At 36.2% G+C, this 25,264-nt stretch overlaps 3 protein-coding genes across 3 annotated transcripts; 2 read left to right on the top strand and 1 right to left on the bottom strand.

The window, feature by feature from the left end:
* The first annotated feature begins 4,324 nt into the window (after positions 1-4,324).
* LOC103063848 (olfactory receptor 10AG1-like) lies at positions 4,325-5,299 on the top strand. The gene has a single exon (XM_007442429.3). It carries the CDS (start codon positions 4,370-4,372, stop codon positions 5,297-5,299), a length of 930 nt encoding a protein of 309 aa, XP_007442491.2. The 5' UTR covers positions 4,325-4,369.
* Positions 5,300-10,331: 5,032 nt separating this feature from the next.
* LOC103063623 (olfactory receptor 10A7-like) lies at positions 10,332-11,264 on the bottom strand. Its single transcript, XM_015890708.2, has one exon. It carries the CDS (start codon positions 11,262-11,264, stop codon positions 10,332-10,334), a length of 933 nt encoding a protein of 310 aa, XP_015746194.2.
* An 8,854-nt stretch (positions 11,265-20,118) lies between these two features.
* LOC148215665 (olfactory receptor 10A2-like) lies at positions 20,119-21,081 on the top strand. The gene has a single exon (XM_088143154.1). The coding sequence runs from the start codon at positions 20,131-20,133 to the stop codon at positions 21,079-21,081; it is 951 nt and encodes a 316-aa protein (XP_087999280.1). The 5' UTR covers positions 20,119-20,130.
* Positions 21,082-25,264: the final 4,183 nt, after the last annotated feature.

Genomic DNA, 25,264 nt, shown 5'->3' with positions numbered 1-25,264 from the left:
TAAAAATGTTGAGGCAACTGCTCCTCTACTATAAGCTAGACTGGAAGCTAATTCTTCTATTGACAGCAGTGACCAGGTAGTATCCACCATATCCTTTACCTCAGACCAAGAGAGTATCTTAGGAGACACTGCACAAGTCACATGGTTCTTAAAGCTTTATCCAACAACAACTTCCTGCAATCCCTCAGCTTCACCCCTTTCTATTTATGGCACACATCTTGTTCTGTCTAAAGGCTGCAAAACAAACTTCTGCCCAGCAATCTTCCCAGACAATACATGAGACTGCAGTCATCAAAGAAGGAACAGACAAATTGAAATGAGCCCCAGTGGGTGCCAGAGGCCTGCCAAAATTAGACAGTTCAGTTCACTAAAAAATGGGTTGTCCCAGGTTATTACTAATTTTGTGATTTGAAGTAATATATAGCATCTTTGTGGGGAGGAAAGAGATTTGATTTTGATATGATGATGATGATGATGATGATGATGATGATGATGATGATGATAATGATGATGATGATGATAACAAAACAGACAAAGTAATAGAAAATGAAGAAGCTAAATTGCTCTGGGACTTTAGAATTCAGACAAGCACCTGCCACACAACACCCCAGATTTAATAATTGTTGATAAGAAAGACAAAAAAGTTTGGGTAGTGGCCACTGCAATACCTGGAGACAGCAGAATAGAAGAGAAGGAACTGGAGAAAATCACAAAATATAAAGAGCTGCACATAGAAGTAGAACGACTATGGCAAAAGAAAGCAAAGATAGGACCAATAGTTACAGGCACCTCAGGTGCAATCCCAAAACATCTGGAGCACCACTTGAAGACTGTCAGCATTTACAAAATCACCATCAGTCAATTGCAAAAGCCAGTTTTACTTGGATCAGCTTATATCCTGCAATGATACCTTTAACACCATGAAACCATCAAACAACAACTGCCAATCCCAGGTCCTTGGGGAGGACTCGATAGGTGGATAAAAATGCCAAATCCCATCTAAACATCTGGCTGACTGTGCAACCAACCATAATAATAATAATAGGTTAAGGAATTTGAAGAGTTAAAAAAAAATCCTGATCAAGCTCATTTTTGCATGACTGCCCCATTCAATATTTGAGCATAGTCCACAGACAGTTAAAAAAAAAAGGCTGGCTATCCTTAATAATCATTTATTTCTATAAGTTATTCCCATGACATGTCACTTCTCCAAATATTTTTCATGCTGCTTGAGAATTTTTGGAGTTGTCACCTCAACATATTTGGAGAGTGTCATCCTGACAGTGAAAATTTCAGAGCATTTGGTTTACCTCTGAAAGTTAATTCACACAATGCTGCATATACAGAGGTACTGTATACCTAAATTTGAGAAATTCATTTTATATCAGTTCATGTACTAGTAAAATTTCAGAACAAACTGTCTTAAAAACAAATTCCTTTTGCTAAAAGTTAATTCTGAAAACCTTTCCAAGAAGATCTAATTACAGTTGAGATTTTCTCCCCAAAGGGACCTGCCATATTAATGAATATTAAAAGTTATTTTTAATTATGATACATAAATGTTCAGTAACAAGTAGTTTTATTGTAAGATGCTATCCTTCCATTAGTGTGTGTAAGAAGATGAAGGTGCACAGGTGTGCACTGCTGATTATGTGATATGTGCCATCAAGACAGTGTCAACTCATAACAACTACAAAGATAAACCTTCTCCAGGATGAATACACAGGTAGGGTAGCATTATTTCTCTTCTATTTAGCCATATATTTGTTTCCATACTTTTATTTTTTGATTTGGGGAAAACTATATGCAACCAATAAGAACTTTTCCCCTTTTATCATTACATCTGCATATTAGAGGGGAGTACTTTTGGGGGTGTTTGTTCCTTTATTAGTCAGTGGATTAAAAGTGCCCTTTTTTCCATTCCTCAGAATTCCTGTTTAACTGGGATAATTTACAAAATTAACTGAACAGTTAAAAAGTGGAGTTTGCTACTGCTTTTGCATCTTGCTGAATACCATTCATGTGTACATAAACACCAATAAAGCATCAATGATATATAAACTTAATTCATTTTAGGAACCATTGTCTTAAGACTTCCTTTTCTGCAACATATGACAAAAATTGTTCTTGGACTGTGTTTATGCTACCTCAGATCAAGAATTCTTTTCTACATCTTCAGATGTTTTACAAAGAGTAGAGAAGGAACTACTAGGGAAAAAAAATCAAAGGAGTATAAATCCATAGCAAGCTTTACATACTGTGTTCAATATAAATGTAGGCAAGGGAGAAAAATGGAATTCTTGATACATTTGTTCCAGTTTACAAGAACAAGCATTTCATGAATTCCCAACTTCAAGAAGAAATTTGGATGAGAAACACTTTGGGAACCTTCCTGTCAGAAATATGGGATGATTTGGTGGACATAGGATTAATGAATAATAAAAATTTTACATGAGAGCACAATACTAATTAGTTCAATTTTTTCAATAATATTCAACTTCATGTCCAGCTGTAAACCTCCAGTTTGCAGTTATGAAAATGTGTACATGCTTGAAATATTACCTAAACTTAGTTCATATGTTCATTTGAGGAATATTTGCCACAAGTGTGCACTTGTCTAGGTATCTGCTTCTATAATAAGGTAACTTGTTTGCTAGTCTCATTAAAATAGATTTGAATCCTCTGGCATTTCCAGAACATTGCTATCAAATGTATGAAGCCTTACACTGGAGTTACTGATCAATTCCTTTTTGGCCACCATGATGGCTCTCTGCTCTCAAATTGTAATGCTGAAATTTGATGACCAAACAATCAAATCTGACAATATGATTTGGTGGTGGGTGGTATAAATTAGAAACCAAATAGAAGCATTGAATGTAGCTAGAACTGAAACTGGCAAAGAAAACAGAGACTCCAGTGTCCAGAGACTGGCTCCATAAATGTTCTCTGCCTTTGCTTTCCAGGTGACTGTCTAAAGAATTTTCCAATGTGATCTGACATTCATTGTTGATGCACGATAATTAATGTGATCAGTAAAGTTAACCAGCCATCACTTGCAGTTTCTATTACATTTCTTTTGGCAAACCTCTCAACTGATTATAGAATTTTCCCACATCTGGATGCAAAAATAATTCCTTGGTTAAGTAAAAGGACATGTACAGATCTCTTGCAGAAAGAAGCTGTTTTATGTTTATTTATGTAGTTTTCTAATAGTGTGTGCCTGTACAGTACTGGTATTAAATCACAGTAATAGTATTAAGAACACAATAGTGGTATTAAGTCACAGATACATTTAAAGGCAAATAATCCTTGTTTTTTCCCCCCTTTTCCAAGTAGATGTAAGATAATGGTGGTAGGCAGGGAATTTCCTCCATTAGCCTCAAAAGGATTTTTTTTCCCTTCCACAGGCAAACAGGCAATATTTGGAGAAGCTGCTTCCTCCTCCTCCTCCTCCTCCTCCTCCTCCTCCTCCTCCTCCTCCTCCTCCTCCTCCTCCTCCTCCTCCTCCTCCTCCTCTTTCTTAATATTTCTCAATATTACTCAGAATATTAGTATCAATGTAGAATAAAGAAACTACTAGGACAGGAAAAAAAAGGGGGGGGGACATTACAAAAGTTCAGTCACTTTCAAAACATATGTCTGTTCATGTGTTCATTTTATATGGCACTGTTTATCTAATTTGTTAAAAGAGACCTGAGAAGGAAGGTGGGTGCAGACTTACCTTCTGACTTTTCCCTGCCTCTGTTTTGGGGAGAACAGTAACAAAGAATGCCTTTTCAGCCTTTCTCTAAGAAACCTTCTCAGCCTCTCTCTACTAAGCATACCTTAGACACTTCAAGATGGTGGACCTGGTTCCTTATTTCAGAAAAGCCAAAGGCTGTCAGGATACAACTATAGGAAATCAGTTCTACAAACATTGTTAGCATGTTGAGTTGACATTCTTCCATTACCTTTGGCTTTTCAAAACAGGGCACAACTTTAGTTTCAGTAGGCCTCTCTTCTCCTGACCATCTTCCACAGCTTGGTAAATGACACAGGTTCAGCTTACAAATCACCACTAACAAAACCCTCTCCTGAATGAAATCATACATTTTTGGTCTGATGATGGAAATTCCAGAAAAGGGACAACTGCCGAAAGGCTTGTCTTGATACCTGATTAAAGCGGCCTCTACCATGTGAGAATATAGAAATAGCCTGTGATCAATGGAGAGGCCCATGAGAAAGATGATATTTCTGGGGCAATAATACATAAAGTAGAACTCTGAATGCAGAATGGAGGTTGGGAGAAAGGATTAACAAAATACATGAAACAATGTGGTTAATATGCTTCCTCTGCCTTGTTTTTTCTCTAGACTAATTACAGTTGAACATGATAAAAGAAAACCATACTGCATTTTCTGACTTCATTCTCCTTGGATACTCAGAGCTGCGGGATCTGCAAGCTTTGGTCTTTGTTCTCTTCCTCACCCTCTATGCGAGCATCATAATAGGAAATGGACTAATCATTCATATTACAGTGACTGACCCTCCCCTGCATACTCCAATGTATTTCTTTTTGAAAAGCCTCTCTTTCCTGGACATTTGCTATACCTCAGTCACTCTCCCCCAAATACTGACCAATTTAGTAGTGGAAAAGACAAACATTTCCTTCATTGGCTGTGCTGTCCAGGTCTATTTCCTGCTTTTATTTGGAGGCATAGAGTGTTTGCTCCTGGCTGCCATGGCTTATGATCGCTATGTGGCCATATGCAACCCCTTGCGTTATAAACTCATTATGAACAGGCAATTCTGCCAAGGACTTATCTTTCTATCTTCAGGTATAAACATGACCTTCCACATAGGGCAAATATATCTGGTATTCAATCTGCCTTTTTGTGGATCCCATGAAATTAACAGCTTGTTCTGTGATATCCCCCCACTGTTAGAGTTGGCCTGTGCTGACACCTACGTTAATAAAATTACTGTGTTAGCAGCTGGTGTCCTTTTTATCGTCATTCCTTTTTTTCTTATTGTTGCTTCTTACGTGAAAATCCTTTCAGTTATTCTAAAGATCCCTTCAGTGGAAGGTCAGAAGAAAATATTTTCCACTTGCTCTGCCCATCTTATTGTGGTATCTCTCTTCTATGGCTCTGCAACTATTGTCTACCTAAGTCCCAAAATTAAGGAATCAGTGAATATTAACAAACTCCTTTCATTATTCTATACTGTTTTTGTTCCTGTATTAAACCCCATTATATATAGCCTGAGAAACAGAGAAGTGAAAGTATCACTGAAAAAACTGTTTAAAAGACAAATGTGATGCTGCCCTCATTTTTTTAAAATGCCACTATATCATAATAATACAATGTACTGTACTACTAATACTATAGATTGTTGAGAAACCTGCTGATCGGTGTCCCATCAGATATAAGGAAGGCAATAGGGGAATGGCAGTACGGTAGGTATTAGCAAGAGGAAATTCTGGCGGAATCTGGAGAGCAAGACAATCCTTAGCAATAGGAGAGAAAAACTAAATCTTTCTGGCAGAGAATAAGGGAAAATGATAAAATTGTTAAGAATAAGAGAAAGTGATTTAAACTAGAGCAGGTTCTGATTTCCTAAAAGAAAAGTTTTTCTTAGGAAAAGGAAGAACCAGTTTTGTTTTGTTTTTTATCTGCGCTCAGTCATTACCGACTCTGCAGTGACTGCTTGGACAAGTCCTTGCAGTTTTCAAGGCAAGGTGTTTCGGAAGTGGTTTGCCAGAGCCTCCTTCCTAGAGCAGAGCCCAGCTGGTGAGCGCAGGAGGCGGGGTTTCCGTTGCTTCGCGCCCTTTTCGGGCACGCACGGTTTTTCGCGCTTACCAGCAACTGCTCCCGACTCCTTTTTGCAAGGTGCCGCCAGCATTTTTCCTCCCACTGGAGTGAGAGTACCCATTTATCTACTGATGTGAGTTTTCAAACTGTTGGGTTGACAGGAACTGGGGAGGAAACAGGAGCTCACCCTGCTAATGCGAAGGCTGGACTCAAACCGCTGAAGCGTCGACCATTTCTGGCCAGCAACTTTCAGCGTCATTAAGCCGCTGCATGCCAAGACTACCAGAATTGATTTGTGATGACATATACATCAATAAATTCTGTTTTTATTAATTATTCAAATTTTCCTTATACTTCTTATGTGAAAATAATCTCTGTTATTCTGAAAATGCCTCCAGCAGAAAGTCAGAAGAAAGTACTGGCCACATTTTCATCACTCTGTACTATGGTATCTCTCTTCCATGTCTCAACAGCTGTGGTCTACCTGAGTTTCAGTCAAAGTATTTAGTGGACATTAACATGTTTCTAACATTGTTCCATACCCTTGTTGTAGCTGTGTGTAATCCCATCATTTATGTCTTGAGAAACAAAGAAATAAAGATGTCCTTAATGAGTTGTTTCCTAGAAAAGTATGAGACCATATTCTAATAAATTTCTGGGTGAGAATATCATATTACTGCTTCAGATATAGATTTCGTTTTCCTCTATAAATTACAAACTCCTTCAGAAATGAAGTGGTGAGAGCTTTTTATATCCTCTTCCCATTCATTTTAGATTCATCCAAGGTGATACAAATGTATGTGGAAAAATTACTATCAAGTGGCCTTTCCATGAAGTAGCCCAAACCAGCTAGCAACAAAATAAATATTAGAACCAAATAGAATTTGTCAGTAGGGAAACTACAATGTGGCATATTGCCATGAAAACACATAGCTTTTTCAGTTGTGGCCCCTTTCCTCTGTAATGAGCTTTTTGAGATGCTCAGTTACATTTCTGTTTTTTATACTTTTTTGTTAACTTTGTTAATTGAACTAACTCAATGAAATTCAAAATAGTAATGAACAAGCACAGCACAGGAACAAGCAAAAATAACAACAGAATCAGGATTGTGCAGGGTCCTTATTCTGTTGTCATTTTTACTTGTTCCTGTGCTGTGCTTGTTCATTACTATTTTGAATTTCATTGAGTTAGTTCAATGACTTTACTAGAACAAGACTTGAAAGGACACAAAAGAAGTAAATTATATTGCATTAAAGATAATGTGTTTGGAGTATAATAGAATAGTATTCCCCATATGCTGTTGTTTTAGAAATTTTCTTTTTCTAGCACACTCTGTTTTTTCCCCCAATATTGGTCTAACAAAGAGCCTTCTACTTGATATTATTCCTTTATTTCTCTGTTGTGTTATATTTTGCCATATAATCCTCTGTATATTAGTAGAACTTGCTCTTGAAAAATGCTTACAGGACAACAGTTTGAATTATCTTGTTATTGGTTGCCTAGGATAATTTTATTTATTTATTTAAATTTATTGGCTGTCCAACTCCAATGGACTCTGGGCCATAGAAAATAGTTTTATTTTCAAATAGAACTATGGAATGCAATATGGTTGAATGAATGTTTTGTTTCATTTAGAGATTGTGCACCCCTCCATAAAGAATATACATTTGACTTTATTTTGAATGAATTGTAAAATAGATAAATTCTCTTATTATACTTACATGCTGATATTTTGGCTTGTTCATACAGTGAACATTTTTGGGAAAAAAAATCCATGTGTATGGAAACTTAATTGCCTTATTGAATAGCCATAATTGTGGAACTATCTTAAATATTTAAAAGAATGCAGTGTCTAAAATTTCTCCTTCCCTTTGGGTAAAAATAAAGGAGAAAGAAAGAAAGAAAGAAAGAAAGAAAGAAAGAAAGAAAGAAAGAAAGAAAGAAAGAAAGAAAGAAAGAAAGAAAGCCACAAAGATTGTAGAAATAAATGTTAGAACTGACTGTATCTATGCATTTTCTTCCTTAATTTTTCCCCCACTTCATTGTTGCCTGACACAATATCTAAATTCTAATCTAAGGCAGGTATCAAGCCCCTTAACAAAAACACACAATTACGAAAGCAGTGGAGGTCAGATACACAAATTTGGAAACTAAATATGCAAATACTTAAACTTGGAAACTAATTACATAATATATATGTAATAAATAAGTCCTCATTCATTTATGAATACATTAAATTAGGCTCTCTCAACTTCTTCTTCTAGATTTCTTAAGTGAGGAGCTAACAAATCTTTTAAGAGATAGGGATGAAATGTACGCCTGTTCTTTGTTTCCTATGTTTCAAAATAATTCTCTCCCCACCCCACCCCCAGACTTCAAGAGTTCTCCTACACCAAGATTGCTACTATCATCATTGCTCTTTTCTGTTAGATGTCCCAGTCTATACAGACAAGAGTTCAAAGTGTGATGAGATAAAGCATGTACACAAACCAATTCTCAACATTTTGGCAAACATGGTATCTTTGCACAACTTGGTTTATTGAGTACTTAAACCTACAAATATTTTGCAAGATTTTCATGTGGACTTTTGTTGGGAGGAGGAGTACAAAAAGGTCTGTATCCAAACTTTATCTCAGTATTTAAAATAATCAGAAGAATTAATGTATTCATTCAAAGCAGTAAAATCTGGGCCTTTCAGAATGTTAAAAAGTCTCTGATAAATATACAAACTTTTCCCAAAATGGTAACCCTGGTAAGGCAAACTTCAGCCAAACAACTTCACAAGTAAAATCTGGAGAGGAACCACTACCTTACTTCTATCACATCATGCTTTTAAAATCTATATTTGTAACTCAGATCTCTATAGAGGAATTCCCCTGGGACGAATCTGCATCATGACTAGGTCTTTTTCAACAAACACTAAATTATCTGTTTAAGACAATGCTGTATCAACTAGCTGGGAGTAAATTCCTATCCTTAAGCACACTTGCCTGTCTAAACTGCTGTTGTCTAAATATACAAATCACTAGTCATCCTCACTTCCAGGAAAGTTGGTGGTGCTGTAATACCAACCAACCAACCAACCACCTATATTCTGTCCAAACCATTAAAGGCAAATGGCTCTTTCACCATATCTTTCTTCTTAAAATGGACCATTATGCCAAATTGTTAATATCCAATATATGGAATACTAATAGTTGAGAGATGGAGGATAGAAATAACCTTTTTTTCATACTGCTTCATTTTTCTAAAGTTCCTTTTTTCATTGCTTTTACTCATCTGACTGACACAATCTCAAGAGGTAAATTTGAAGAGCTAAATCAACCATAAATGGGGAATACGTAAAGCAATTATTGGCTGCAAGATACTAACCATATCACTATTTTGTGAATAGAAAGCCAAAATAGCTGACGCATGTCCAGTTAGCCTGATGGAACTTGGCAGTTCAACATGCAGTCACATTATTCTCTACATCCTTTGACAGAAGCACGTCCTGTATGCTCATTTCCTTCCGGAGGGGGGGGGACCTATATATCTACTATATATGCATAATGTCAGGGCACATGAATTAATACATAAATATGCATCTCTCTCTCTCTCTCTTCATAATTTCATTATTTGGCTCTGAATATGATTAGCTGATATTAAATATGTGTGATGCAAGGAGCAATGAAGGGTAATGGGACAACTGAAATGCACATTATTCACCCATTGTAGACATATTTTGACTATTTGAGGCTATGCATTTTGGAATTAGTAAAAATGAACAAGCACGTTCTTCACGCTTGATACATCACATAAATTAATTGGGCATAGATGGATTTTTTCTTTTTTTGTCTGCGCTCAGTCATTGCTGACCCTGCAGTGACTGCTTGGATGAGTCCTTGCAGTTTTCAAGGCAATTGTTTTTCGGAAGTGGTTTGCCAGAGCCTCCTTCCTAGAGCAGAGCCCAGCTGGAGAGCGCAGGAGGCGGGGTTTCCGTTGCTTCGCGCCCTTTTCAGGCACGCGCGGTTTTTCGCGCTTACCGGCAACTGCTCCCAACTCCTTTTTGCAAGGCGCCACCAGCATTTTTCCTCCCACCAGAGTGAGAGTACCCATTTATCTACTGACGTGAGTTTTCAAACTGTTGGGTTGACAGGAACTGGGGAGGAAACAGGAGCTCACCCTGTTTAACGCGAAGGCTGGACTCGAACCTCTGAAGCGTCGACCATATACTGAGCAACATAAACTAGATTTTCAACAAAAATTAGCAATCCTATAATTTAAGTATATTAAATATACTTAACCCTTCAGTGCTTTGAAACAACAAATAGAAAAACAAGCAGTTTCAGAAAAGACCAAAACCCAATAGGGTAACACATTTATACTCACTTCCCCCTACCTACAAACGTTTACGGTATTTTGAATGTTTTTCAAAACTGGATTATTTATATGTCTCACAAATGAGGTTAACCCCAAGTTTTTGACAAGACTCTAGGCCTTTCATAAATCTGTAGCATCCCTCACTGGAATTATGGTAATTCTAATTTAACAACAGTTTCAGAACAATATTTTCCTTCTTAATGTTCTTCTCAGAGATTTTTTCACTTCTGTGTTCCTCAAGGTATAGATAATAGGGTTTAGCATTGGTGTTAAAACAGTATACAGAAGGGAGAGGAATTTATCCCTCTCCATTGAATAACTGGATTTAGGGTGTAGGTACATAAAGCTGGCTGTTCCATAGAAAATAATCACCATGATGAGATGTGAAGAACATGTAGAGAATACCTTCTGCCTAGCTTTTGTTGATGTCATCCTTAATACGGTGCCAAGGATGAAAATATAGGATAGGAGGATGAAGATACAAGGTACCAGAGTGATAACCAAACTGCTCACTAGCATCACTAATTCATTTAGAGATGTGTCAACACAAGCTAGCTTCAAAACTGGTGGAAAGTCACAGAAGAAATGGTTGATTTCATTAGAATCACAGTATGGTAAGCTGAATGCCCAACCTGTGTTCACCAGTGGTAGAAAAAAGCCACTCAACCATGAAGCCAAAGTTAGATTGATACAAACTTCTTTAGACATCCGTGTTGCATAATGTAAGGGCAAGCAGATTGCAATGTACCGGTCATAAGACATAGAAGCCAGGAGAAAGCACTCTACTGTCCCCAGAAATAAGAGAAAATACATCTGAACTGCACAACCACTGAATGAGATGGTCCTGTCTCCAGAGAGGAGGTTATGCAACATTTTAGGAAGGGTGACTGAGATATAGCATATCTCCAAGAATGACAGGAGTTTCAGAAAGAAATACATGGGCGTATGAAGGATTATGTCTGTCCAAGTGAGAACAACAATGAAACAGTTACCAGTTATGCTGATAACATAAACAGAAAAAAGGAGAATAAACATGAGAATCTGAACCTCTGAATGGCTGGGAAATCCAAGAAAAATAAAATAGGTAATGGAAGTTGCATTCATATTCATGTCATCACCAATATGCTTGCCTAAGAAGGAAAATAACAAGATGTTATTTTATACCGGATACCTTAAGGTAATAACTAAATACATGTTATGGTCAATGCTTCCATCAATGGCATTTTAGTAGAACATGAAATTACTGGTGTGAAAGCACTTTTGGTTTTGCTTAGAGGCTGTAGAATCATAGAGTTGGAGGGAATCACTTAAGCCATCAAATCCAACTTGTTGCAAACTGCGGTAATTTAAATTAAGGCATCCAAACAGGTGGCTGCCTTGTCTTACTTCATTGAAGGGGAACTTGACATCTTTCTGTGAAATTGGTTCCATCATTGAACTGTTCTTATTGTGCGTAATGACACCATAATAACACTGAATTAATTCATAAGAAACAAGGTTTTCATTATCTCTGTTTCTACATCTTTGTGTCCAATCTCTATATCTCTATATCACATACTTAACTTGATAGATCACTTTCTCGCTGGAGATATTGGTCTTCAGCAACTGTTTATTCTTCTTGAACTTGACTGAGCCTTCTCAGGTCAGTACATCATTATATTTCATTCCTTAATTTTTATTATGAATTTTTTTCAATTATTTTTAAAAATGCCTTTCCTATAAATACAGATTGAAGATGAAGCTTTCCTTCTTCAAATATGCCTTCTTAATATTGAGCTAAATGAACTGGTTTTCCCTTTGATGAAGAATCGTAGACTAAGAGGTTTGAAGGGAATCTTAGAAGTGATATAATCCATTCCTCTGCTGGGTACAGGAATCCACTGCTATAGCTTTCTGGACAGATACCCAGCCAGTCTGTTTAAACACCTTCAGCAAAAGAGATCACACTCCATTTTCTTCTCGATCAACTTATAATGCCACAGATATCTTCTTTTCCTTTTCCTTTCCATCTTTCTTTTGCATTCAACAAAACTCTAATCCATGTATTAAAGCATTTTTGTTAATAACTTACATTAGGTTAAAGAAAATAAACTTCACTCTTTTTACACACAAGCGTTTTAAATACTCGTCTTAAACATCTTCATATTAAAGAAGGATTAAGGAAAGAATAGAAGTTCTCTGTCTTGCAGAACATAGTATAAGAAACGACTGTCATGTACTTATTACCACTGAGCCTTCAGTTAAAAGCCACAACATTTAATGTGTTTTTTGAAAGTAAGCTTATAATTTAATCAGTTCTCTGACCTTTCCAAATAATGCATTTCACCAAAAAGACTCACCCTGATTTTGCTGCAATTGTCAATTTGCTGCAATTGTCAAACTGATTTTTAGGTGGAATTCTCTAAGGGGTCCAAAACCAAACAACTTAATTATTCTAGCTCAATTGGTCTCTGTTGATTTGTAGTTAAAACATTCCCATGTTACGGTCTCCTTCTAAAAATGACCTTGAAGGAGACTTGTTCCAGCATTATTCAGGATTTTTCTGTATCCCTTCCTTCCTTCCTTCCTTCCTTCCTTCCTTCCTTCCTTCCTTCCTTCCTTCCTTCCTTCCTTCCTTCCTTCCTTCCTTCCTTCTTTCTTTCTTTCTTTCTTTCTTTCTTTCTTTCTTTCTTTCTTTCTTTCTTTCTTTCTTTCTTTCTTTCTTTCTTTCTCCCCAGTTCTTAAACTTGGTTGGAATGGGGCTCCAAATCATAATACCTTGCACAATTTTAAGTCTATTTGTATTTCTATTTGTTATCAAGGACATTCTAAAGTCAGGCAGAATCCCAGCAACATGGAGGTTCTATTTTTCCAGAAACCGTCTGGCTGCATTGTAGCACCTTTGTTGGCTCTAGATGAGGTTGTATGTCTTCTGAAAGGACAGGTGTGGAATCTGGGGTTGTCCTGGTCTCATAGCTTCTGTGAATCATCACTTAGAATCTATGCTCAGGAGAGCCATTATCCAGCCTCTGCTCATAAGTCAGATGCACCCTTCTTGAAGCAAGATGCCTCCGCAACAGTAACTCATGTCCTTATGATGAAGATTTGAACATTTTAATGAGTTTTAAGTGGTTAACTATGGAGGATGTTTTTATGAGTACTTTTCATGTATTCTTTTATGAAGTTGTGAACTGCCCAGAATCCTGAACGGATGGAGTGGCATATATATTTCATTATAAATGCATAACATACATACTTATTGCCTCTATGTTATAAGAATTAAATGAAGATAGTACAAATGAACTCTCTCAGACAGTTAATTTCACACTCACTGGAGAAAGTACAAGTGCCTCCCTCTACTATAATAAAAGTATAGAGGGAGAGAGAGGAGATGGAGAAAGAGACTGAATCACACCTCACCCGTATTGATAGGAGGTGGGGGGGAAGATTCTCAAATAATTCCTAGTGATTTCAGAGAAGGACCATTACCACATAATTTATTGAAAGTTTTATCATGCAAATATTTTCTGAGAAATTTCAGCACAGTTCTCTGGTAACATAATTTCAAATTAAACGTAACCTAAGATGTAGGTTACCTAGGAGCCAGTTTGGTATCTGGCTAGAAACTGGAAGATTGTGAGTTCTAGCCCCACCTTAGGCACAAAGCCAGCTGGGTGACCTTGGGCCAGTCACTCTCTCCCAGCCCTAGGAAGGAGGCAATGGAAAGCCACTTCTGAAATCTTGCCAAGAAAACTGCAGGGACATGTCCAGGCAATCACCAGGAGTCAACAGTGACTTGAAGGGACCAAAAAAAAAAAAGATATATCAAGTTTTCACAAGCATACCTCAAAGCTTACACATTTCAATACATGTTTTCACTTTACTTTGAAGGAAATATTTAAAGCAAATGTACGAAAACTGAAATCTGAGGTTATATTTATGTTAACATGAAGAGTCTCTCACTGGGCCTCAGAATCAGTGTGAAAATACTCTATATACATCCCACTCATGATGGGAATAAAGGTATTGTTTAATGGCATACTAGATAGTATAAGCTGAGCAGAAAGGAAGAGGTTTATATTTTGTAATTTAACATATAAACTGTTTAATGTGACTGAAAGATGGTAGGGTGGTAAAAGGAAAGTTAAACATACCCAGTGAAAACTTCAGGCTTTTTACATACATCATGGCTGATGGCAGGAAATGGAATTTCAACAGCTTACTTCAAATTCTTCCCCACCCTATAGAGGTAACTTTTCTAGATCTCTAAAATGTTTATATATGTACTCCTGGTGGTTGTTAAAGTCAGTAGAAGTTCTCTCTTTATACTGAACCCCCAATTGTAAAATATTGCTCCAGAAGGTTCCTCACATAATTCCTAAGGACCCAACAGTTATGAAAACAACATTTGTCAGTAATACTTAGCAACCTGGCTGCTTTGTTGTAGGGTTATATAGCATATTCCTATGACTTCATGAGAAAAGAAATTATCAAGTTCTTCACACATTTCCCCCTCCCACCAAAAAATCAAAGCAAATATAAAGTGATTAGATTTATTCCATTTTGCGGGGGGGGGGGTAAGAGACTCAAATCCAGTGGCATTAACTCTTCACTACCTCATGTTCAATTTGATCAAAAGGGTAAGTAAGATGTACATGGTGAGTTAAGGATTCACTCTGCCCCCTCCTTTTTTTTTTTTTTTTTAATTTTTTTGGTGGTTACTCTGCCTGTTCTGGATCCAACGCCTATGATCTTTTTGGATCAGAGAAATTTTGCTTTGGCAACTTTCTCACTGCAGATATTCTACCATCCTTGTAGGGGAGAAGCCTTTCCTGGCTTTTCAATGGACTTGCTAATGCATGATTCCCCACATTATCCAACAACTCCTGTTCATGCAACATAAACAGTCACAGGCAATTGGGCAAAGTGTTTGAGAATGTCAACCCATGAACGCACACAAACACAGGTGGATAAAACCCTGTATCAGGAAGTAGAAAATATCAGATACTTTTCTGCATTTCATTTTTTTTCTTTTTTCTTTTAATAAAGAAAGAGTTGTTTGTTTGAACAGTGGAAGTTCCAAAGGAAGGTTAACTCAGTAATTAAAGGACTTTCCATTCAATTATTTGATTACTCAAATTATGAAATGGGTGGAATGATGCATTATCTCTAAGCTGCAGTGTTTGTAGGAATCTGGATGACAATAGGAAGAAAGTGTGTGCAATCTGAAGTAGGTATGGGCAAACAGGATGAATCTAGAGTGGATATGCATTTCTCTGAGACTTCCTTGCAAATTAAATGACTTGTGGTATGGCAGGGGACAATGAAGTAACAGAAGCAGGCACAAACTAGAAGACTGCAGAAAATTAGTTGTTTTTCAGTGCAATCCGGTTGAGGTCTCCTTAGAAATAGGTTTCACTGATTTAAGTTGGACTTCACCTAACTATGTGAACCAGATAATGATATAATGTTCCAATAGAACATTCTAATAGAGGATGTTCAAGGAAGACAGGTAGTAAACATATTAATATGCTTATCTGTTCAGCTTATCATTCTTGTTCATCTCTTTGAAGGATGTGGGAGCAGAGTTTTCAAAGAGAAAACTACAGTTTCCAGACAGAAAGCTACCAAAATAAACTGCCTATCCTACTGGACTGGATAGGATAGGCATGCTCCAGGTGCCTTCCCTGAAATCTTGCCATCTAGTGGGACCTCAGAAGCACACCTTTTCTGTGGCTGCCCCTACCTTATAGAAACCTTTACCCCAGTGATTTGGTAGGCCTCCACCCTTTTAGACTTTTGGAAGGCCATCAAGACCTGGCTTGTTGCCCAGGTGCTGGGGTAGAATGAGGTTTTTTGGAGTTGGTTGCGAGGCATCCCAAGAGGATGATTGAGATGTTGGGTTTTGTTTGGTTTAATGGTTTTATGTTTTATACTTTGGGGTTTTATTGTGGTTGTGAGCTGCTCAGAGTGTTGTTTTAAGATGGGTGGCCAAACAGATCTTATAAACAAACAAACAAACTAGAGCAAATAGGTAGGATGAAAAGCTGAATAGACAACTTCCTGAAATTTCTCTAGGGGAAGGTGAAATTCGCCAGGAACTTATCAAGTGCAGGTTTTTTCTTTAACAGTGCCAGCAGCATTACTATTCTGGGGGGTGGGGAGGGGGGGAGAGAAACAAAGTTCAGATTTCCCTCCTGATGTTTTCCTTTAGGAATTATTGAATTATACGAAAATTGCAACCTACCTAGCAGACCCCTGGAGATATAATACAATAAAAGAAAGGTTATTTACTCACATAGCTCTTAGCTACTAAATAATTCCAAAACAACCACTAAAATGCTCTAATACACAGAAAGAAAATTTTAAAGTTACATCTCTTTTGTCTTTACGTGGCGAAGATGCATGTATATTTATTTGCACTACAACAATCAGGATATATTAAAGGAGAGGAGTCCTCTGCTTTAGTCTGAAAATCAGCATTAGTCCAGTTCCACCTGTGAGTCCTGGAAAAATCAGAAGTGCAGCTGAGCAACTGGGAACAAGTCGTCGTTTCTGAGCATACCATTTTCAGTAAGTTCATAATGATCTTCCAAGCTTTTGAAATTAATCATTTTGATTCAATGTGCAGACAATTTTTATTTTATACAGTTAATGTTGTCTCAGCCAATTTCAGCCAATTTCAGACATAAGGAAGTATCACAGAGGCATAGCACATATTTAACCCAGAATGTATGTAACATTTACATGCTATATAAAAGCATTATTGTAAGATCCAAGCAACCTAATAGCCTCATTCCAAAGTTAGAGGTGAAATGGATTCTTTTATTAGAATGCATCTTCCCAGTGTAGGGGGGAAAAAATTGTATGGTCTGAAGCTGCAGCTTTCATAGTGCCATGAAAATTCAATATATTGATGCTTTTAAGATTTTTCTTTCTTTTAAGTCAATTTTGAATCACGGGGCTACATGGACAAGTTTATGTAGTTTTCTTGGCAACGTTTTTCAAAAGTGGTTTGCTGTTGCCCTCTTCCCTGGGCTGAGAGAGAAGATCGCCTAGTTGGCTTCTGTGTCCAAGGCAGCATTAGAACACAGATTTCCTTGTTCTTAGTCCAGCACCTTAATCACTAGACTGAACAGGCTTCATGTAGGACTAGAAATACCAAAATTCAGGACTCCATGATAAATCCTTGGATTATTCTGAATACCCTGTGCAATATATACATACATATATACAGATACAGATACAGATACAGATACAGATACACACACACACACACACACACACACACACATACATACACACATACATACACATACATGCATACATACATGTATACCTACCTACACACACACACACACACACACACATATACGCACATCCACACATATATATAGGTTCTGCAGGGACCCTGAGAATAGCCCACTCCACCCTAGTTGCTGAGGAGCACTCTGGTCTAAATCCATACAATTTTATTGACATTTTATGGAAGTGTTATGCAGATAATCTTCACAGATTAAGGCTAGGTCTGCATTACATGTATCTGGATTATTCTCTCCTATGCTGTGTAAAAGATTTCTGAATTAAATTGCTTTGATTAATTAATGAAATTAATATTACTCTCCTTAGTAAAAAGCTCTTCAAATAAAGGAGAAGGGAGAAAGTCTCCATTTGGTTATTGAAGGAGTATAATAATCCTATCAATTATTATTGGTAATTGGGCATTAGGATTCTCATATTAATAATCCTAATACCCAAAAATTCTGATAAACCAAAGACCATAGGATAGATGGATATAACATACATACATACATACATACATACATACATATATATATATATATATATAATATTTTTCTGATGTCATCCTGTTAGTTTCCATACTGTTGCTTTAAAAGAACATAAAGATCTCTAAAAACAAATGGAAACAAATTTAAATAGGAAATGGAAACAAAATAATTTCTACTCAAAAAAGATTCTGTATGCCATATGCCCCATCAAATAAACAGATGTTCTGTTTTAAGCACCATTCTCCAGCTATTATCTGAATCTCAGTTTCAGTTTCCTGAATGACATTTATCCAATAGAGAGGATTCATATGTTGAATGAAGGATAATTTTTTTCAGTGTTAGAAACATGGCATTAGAGGCCAAAATAATCATCAGTGGATGTCCATATATCAGACATTGCAATTCCAGGTGTTCTTTTACTTCCTAACTATCTCATTTGTTATATTCTTATATTCCTCATGCTAGAGGCACTGCATTTAATTTTTTAAAGAAAAAATAAAATAAAAAAAAAGTTGGCAGAGGATAAGGTATATAAGAACAGTTATTTCCAGAGGTTGGATATGGTAATTAATATGAGATCAATGGGGGATGATAATCTCTGAGATTGATTTGGCTGGGCTGTATGTACTTAATGGGTGAGATCTAGGATAGAATACTTGATGAGGTCCACTTTCTTTCTCCACTACTAGGGAAGACTTCTCTTTTCTGATGGGATAATTTCTTTCTCAAATATTTTCCACACCACCAGTTGCTAATCACTTCTTATATTTAGTGATCCTTTTTTGTGATGTGACAAACAATCTAGCAAAGGTGTGCCCCCTCCCTCATGGCCTTCAGGAAAGGTATTAAATCCTGGCTTTGCCAGAAGGCCTGGGGGCCAGAGGGGGGCCCACACCTGTGGAGATGGCTGGTGGGATGATGGGTTGCCCCCCCCCCGCATCTTACAGATTTTTATAGGGCCAAAATTAGAGGAGGTTTTTTGCAGTATTTTTAATATGTTTTTAAATTATTTATAGTTTTTAGCCATCTTGGAGAGAATTGTATTTCTTTGTTTTTATTGTGAGCCACCCAGAGTCACCCGTGGGGGAGATGGGCGGCATACAAGCCAAATAAATAAATAAATAAATAAATAAATAAATAAATAAATAAAGTACTTTTACTGTGGTCTTGAGAAATTCCAAGCATTTTGGAGAAATCCAATCCTTTCATCTGCCTTCTTCAATTACTTTTGCATTAGGCACTTAAGGGTTGTTGTTTCTTTTCACCAATGAAGTCACATGAGACAAAGAATTTCACAAGGGTTGGAGAGAATATTTAAGAGAGATCTATTCCCAAAAGTACACTTACTTTTTCAGAGGGCACATATCCATCTATCCTATGGTCTTTGGTTTATCAGCATTTTTGGGTATTAGGATCATTGATATTCTGTGGGAACAACAACCCTTTTGTTTAGTGATAGTAAAACCTTGGTTTACTTGATCTGCTGTTGAGCTGTCTTGGTGATAGGCTCTCTTCTAATCTTGGTCCAAGATGTCTGGAGCTTCCAAGGATCCATAAAGACATGTCTTTTCAGGAGAGAGCTTGGGATGATTAGGATTACCTCACCCTACCATTTTGTGGCTGATCAAGTTGATATTGTTTGATATGGACATGATTGACAATAGTCATGCTTTAAGCCAATTTATTGGTAGATGTAAGGTGCTCAAAAGCTTCTGGAATGGAAAGGAATAGAAACCAAAGAAAGCAAATAAGTATGTAAATAAATAAATAAATAAATAAATAAATAAATAAATAAATATTCACTTTTATCATAAAGGTCTAGGTCTTATCTAATTTTTGATAAGTGCAAATATCTTCCAGAGCTCTATGAGTGGGAAGCCATAAAATTTTAGACTATGAATATTAAGAAATAAATAAAGCTCTCTACACACCATTTCCCACTTTTCACAAAATGCTTTAATCCCAGTGACTAACAACTGTTTGGTCAGATGGAGAAACTAATATGGAAGGCAAGAATTGTCTCAGAATGGAACATGTTAGAGCTTTCTAACCATTTTTTCTGATCAACCAATATTGAACAAGCTTGCCTTATTCCCCCTAGATTGTGTCCTGAGGTTTAACATTATTATGTCTTAGTATATTTTCACAGAACTGGATCACTGCATTTTAATTTCCTAAAGTCATATGTGGTTTCTTTTCTTTCTAGGATGCATACAAAGAAAGAATATATTCTACAGAACAGCACAACACCAACTAAATTCATCCTCGTGGGTCTTTCTGATGAGCCCCACTTACAAAGCATATTCTTCTCCAGTTTTTTGGGAATCTATGTTATCACTTTGAGTGGAAACCTTCTAATTATCCTCCTTACATTAGCTGACCCAACCCTACACACACCCATGTATTTTTTTCTAAGAAATCTAGCCTTCCTTGAGATTTGTTTTACATCAGTCACTATCCCCAAGATGCTTGACAATCTCTATTCTGGGAATAAATCCATCTCCTTTATGGGCTGTGCTCTGCAGACCTATTTTTCATTCTTTCTTGGTGGAACAGAATGTTTCCTTTTGGCCTCAATGGCCTATGATCGTTATGTGGCCATCTGTAAGCCTCTGCATTACCCTGTCCTGATGGGTCAAAGAGTTTATGCCAGTTTAGCTCTAGCCTCTTGGTTAAATGGGTTTTTCATGTCTTTTGTTCTCACTAGTATGGTGTTCAGAATGCCCTTCTGTGGTTCCAATGTCATCAACCACTTCTTTTGTGACATCCCCCCTTTACTAAAACTGGCTTGTGGGAACATTTCTATGACTGAAATAGCTGTTTTTGTGGTGGCAGTTCTTTATGTTACTTTGCCTTTTATTCTGATCTTAATATCTTATTCTGGGATCATTGTTGCCATTTTGAAGATTTCTTCCTCTGAGGGCCGGAAGAAGACTTTCTCTACTTGCTCCTCACATCTCATTGTTGTGACCTTATTCTTTGGTTCTAGTTCTATCATGTACCTAAAACCCAATTCCACTTATTCCCCAAATACTGACAAATACCTCTCCCTTTTTTACACATTCATTAGCCCCATTTTAAACCCTGTCATATACAGCTTGAGGAACAAAGAAGTGAAAGGTGCCTTTATGAGAATTTGGGAAAGAAAACCGCTTTGATGACTAATTTTTACAAATGTGTATTGTATAATCCGAAGGATAGATGATATTTATACCATGTGATTTCCAAAGCTTATACTAATCTGTTTCCTAAGGGATATTCTGGTAGTGATGGATATGTCATTTAGATTTGAAAGATACAGTATAGCACCATTCCAATAAAATTAGAGGGTCTTGTAAAATGAAAGTTGGAAAAGCTCCTTTAAGAAAATACTGAAAAAAAATGGACATAATCTGTAGAACAAGTCGGTCTTTCCTCTAAACTCTTAATACAAGCTTGGATCTTTGGTTTCCTTTGTTTTCCATAGCCCTTAAATATCAGTAATAATACCTTGGGTTAGTAGGGTATCCTAATATCATCAAATAATTGTTTAATATATTAAGAGAACTGACAATATCTGACTGGGAACTTAAACTTGGAGAATACACAACAATGGCAAAACTAACAGTATACTTATACAATAGAAATTTAACTAAATTTAAGCAAGAGTATTTCCCATCCATACAACACATCACACAGAGTGGACATATTAAACCACCTACAGTCTGTCTTTGAAACAGGCCTGAATGTTCACAAATATCACAAATTAGCAAATGCATAAAAAGAGGGGAGTCAGAAACCAATATTTTTATTATTATTATTATTATTATTATTATTATTATTATTATTATTATTATTATCCTTCCTTCCTTCCTTCCTTCCTTCCTTCCTTCCTTCCTTCCTTCCTTCCTTCCTTCCTTCCTTCCTTCCTTCCTTCCTTCCATTTTAATTCTTGTTATAGTTGGTTCATTTATCTATCTATTCTATCTAACGCCTATCTATTAGCAATGGAGAATCTAATATTAAGTAATTAGCTTAAGATCAAAACCATTATCATACAACTAATACCTTGATGTGAGTTGCAGTGCACAAACAATGCAATTATAGTGCAATTATAAAAATATAGTTTTTAAAATTATATTTAACTTTGGATGAAAAAGCCAAGTAATTTTATGCTTGTAATATTGGCTTCCTAAATTATAATTAATACAGCTAGATTTTTTTCTTCTCTTTTTTCTATTTTCAATACTTTAAGCTATCTAAATAATAGAATGTTAATAATCTCTAATCACATCATATAAACATCACTGTATTAAAACAATATAATGTATCAAGAATTAAAACAATATAATAAAAGGGAAAAATAATATTAGAGAATAAAAACACAGTAAAATTAGGATATATGTCTGTTAATCCTTACAGTCTAAAGCAGGTAGTATAAAGTAGTTTTCACATTCATACTGAAAAGTTTACTTCTCAAGTATTATTGTGATGTACCAAATTATTATTATGACCAACTGCCACATATAGATGGGAGTGTTATTATTATTACTGTAGTATATTGAATATACTCGATCTTATAGTTTGGAACAAAAAATCTTCCATTTGCATCTTCATACTGAAGGAACTACTACTGGAGGCTGAGGAGCACGTTGTTTGCTTTGTAACATTTCCTGTTTATTAGTTGAACTGCTCTGTTTCTATTTCCCTCTCCCTCTTTTGTCTTCTCTCTAAAATTCCCCCTGCAAAAATCAATAGATAACAATTAATTGAAAATTATTTTTTTTCACAAAATAATTTATCTCTTCAGCAAACCCATATCATATCTATCCCAAACCATTAGGGCTTTCCCTGAAACCATATAAAGTTTTACTTGATTTTTATTTTATGGTTTGGGCTTCTCTGTTGTTTTTACTGGTTTGCATATCACCCAGGGTTGTTGTTACAATATGGTGGGTATATAAATCCTTTAAAATTAATAACAACAACAGCAAAAACAATATTGCCTCTCTTTCACTTCTCAGTGTCACATTAGTTTGTAGTGATTACAACACAAATGGTGAACAATAGCATCTGAACTTCTTTTGTACCTTACTTAGCAATAACAATATCCTGTTTGATATTTTCTACTGAGATGCTGAATCCTGCAAGATTCTGTTACTGTAACCTTACAATAAAGGTAGAATTAGTACTCATGGTTTTGGTTTCCTGTCTTGACTACCTCAAAGGGCTGATATCAATCTTGCAAATCCGAAAGCACTTCCCACCTCCCCTGCCTTTACTTTCCAGAGAACTAGGGACAGTCCCTTCTGAGATACTTAATCCATCCCCCATTCCTCCTTTGGACTCGGATTTCATTTATCAGATCATTGTCTAGGCTGCAGCTCTTCCTCCTGTCTCCCAAGGTTATTCTCACAACCCATTACATGTACTGTCAGCAGATTTCACTGTTATTTCAGTTGTACTGAACTTCAGAATAAAACTATTCCCATTAAGTGTGCTAACTTAGAAACACCATACAGAGCTATGTAGCATATTGCATTTAGGCATATATTAAAAGGATCCTAAAAATAGAAGTGCAGATATAAGCAGATAGTCTTCTCTCTCCATTTGGTCTCATTAATGTCTATCTTCTAGTTTCCCTTTGAAAGTCAAATTTGAATTATGAAAAAATATATATCAGAACAATGCAATTCTAAAAAAAAAAAAAATCTGGATCTCAACAATCCCATAGCCAAATATGGGCTGCAGAAATCTGGATATGGTAGCCTTAGCTTTATAGCTTTATTATGAATAGCCTTATGTTGAAGGAAAAACTGCAAGATTCTCAAACACTTAGTGCTACAGATAAGCATCTCCTCTTTCAGAAGATGGAATACTTATCTTCCTTATTAGCAAAGAAGATTTGTTTCAAACAATTTCAGGAAAACCCCTTGTTGATATTTCCTGCCTAGAAGTGTGAAGTCCTTTAGAGTATTTTTATATGTATGTATGTATGTGTGTACACACACACACACACACACACACATTTTCCACAGAGATATATTTTTCCATCATTGCTAGCAGAACAGCCTTTCCATAAATCAGGCTATATTTATATAGTGATAGTGATAATTTCTGCATCTTCCATTTAACATTTGGAATGGGAGGGAGGTTATTTCTGATCTATGCAATGTTTTTTTAAGCAAAGAACAAAACAAACAAAAACCAACCCAGCACTTTTCATATTTTGAAGATTTAAAATTACAGTGTGAACTTTTGTTTGTCCACACATATATCCACTCAGAGTTTGGAGTTAAATGTGATCTCTTTAACTTCATGGTTTCCCTGTTCTGAAAGGAGATATAGTCCAAATCCAGGAAGGTTTTTCGTATGGATGAAATGTCTTATACAAATGATAAACAGTAATTTTAACTGGTAGGCACCTGTGGTAGTTTTCTTATTCACAAGATCCCACGGGATTGGGGCTTGGTCATCATAATTCCAACTAAAAGAAATCACAGTGGACTTATTTGTCTCATGAGAATTGATCCTAGAAGCACTTAGCTTGTGCAATTATTCCTGTATGTATTACTGATGCACTTGTCACATCTCAGGGAAGATTTATGCTTTCATATAAAACTTTGGCTTTCTCGATTATTCATACAGTAGAGAATATTACTCTGTAGGCTGGATGTGAATTTGCTGAAACGTGGAATACCAACAATTTCTTCATAGTACTCTTCATTTGTAATATATGCCTGTGGGGAGGGAAAGAAGGAGAAAAGCCAAGGGCATAGCAATCTATTTTTTAAAAATATCCTCAGAGAGCACATGTGTATAAGGATTATTTTTCTTTCCATAAAAAATGTGTGTTCTGAATTGTAGAAATTAATGAATTTGTCAGAGATTTATAATACATACTGTTACTGAAGAGTTTTTTTTTTTAACTGTGATTAAATTGTAAGAGTAATGACAAATGATACTATAGCTTTTAATTATCACTGCAGTGCAATATCAGCAGGCATCAATGTGGTAGATGCTTGTTCAAAACTACTATGCCTAAAAAAGGAAGGAAGGAAGGAAGGAAGGAAGGAAGGAAGGAAGGAAGGAAGGAAGGAAGGAAGGAAGGAAGGAAGGAAGGAAGGATCTGTCTATTGGTTTAGAATTTAATTCCTTTTCTTCCAGAATAGCTATGAGAGCCATACTGACTCTGAGGATGTTGTTGTTCTAGTTCAGTCATTCAGTCACTGCTGATTCTTCATGACCTAGTGGATAACATTTTGCCAGGATTTTCTGCCAGTAACTGCTTCTTTAAATTCTTATTATTTCATGCTTGAGTCATCAGCAATAATATCTAGCTATCTTGTCTTTTGATTATCT

The sequence above is a fragment of the Python bivittatus genome, unplaced genomic scaffold (genome assembly GCF_059951505.1).
Source record: "Python bivittatus isolate LINGU-HERP-01145 unplaced genomic scaffold, Pbiv_v1 ctg000470_np1212, whole genome shotgun sequence".
NCBI classification, from domain to species: Eukaryota; Metazoa; Chordata; class Lepidosauria; order Squamata; family Pythonidae; genus Python; species Python bivittatus.
The sequence above is the reverse complement of the archived record's forward strand: the minus strand, read 5'-3'. Positions and strand labels throughout refer to the sequence as shown.

Bases quoted from the DNA above. Each gene is read 5' to 3' on its own strand.
- LOC148215665 (XM_088143154.1), top strand. From the start codon at position 20,131: ATGCATACAAAGAAAGAATATATTCTACAGAACAGCACAACACCAACT.
- LOC103063848 (XM_007442429.3), top strand. From the start codon at position 4,370: ATGATAAAAGAAAACCATACTGCATTTTCTGACTTCATTCTCCTTGGA.
- LOC103063623 (XM_015890708.2), bottom strand. From the start codon at position 11,264: ATGAATATGAATGCAACTTCCATTACCTATTTTATTTTTCTTGGATTT.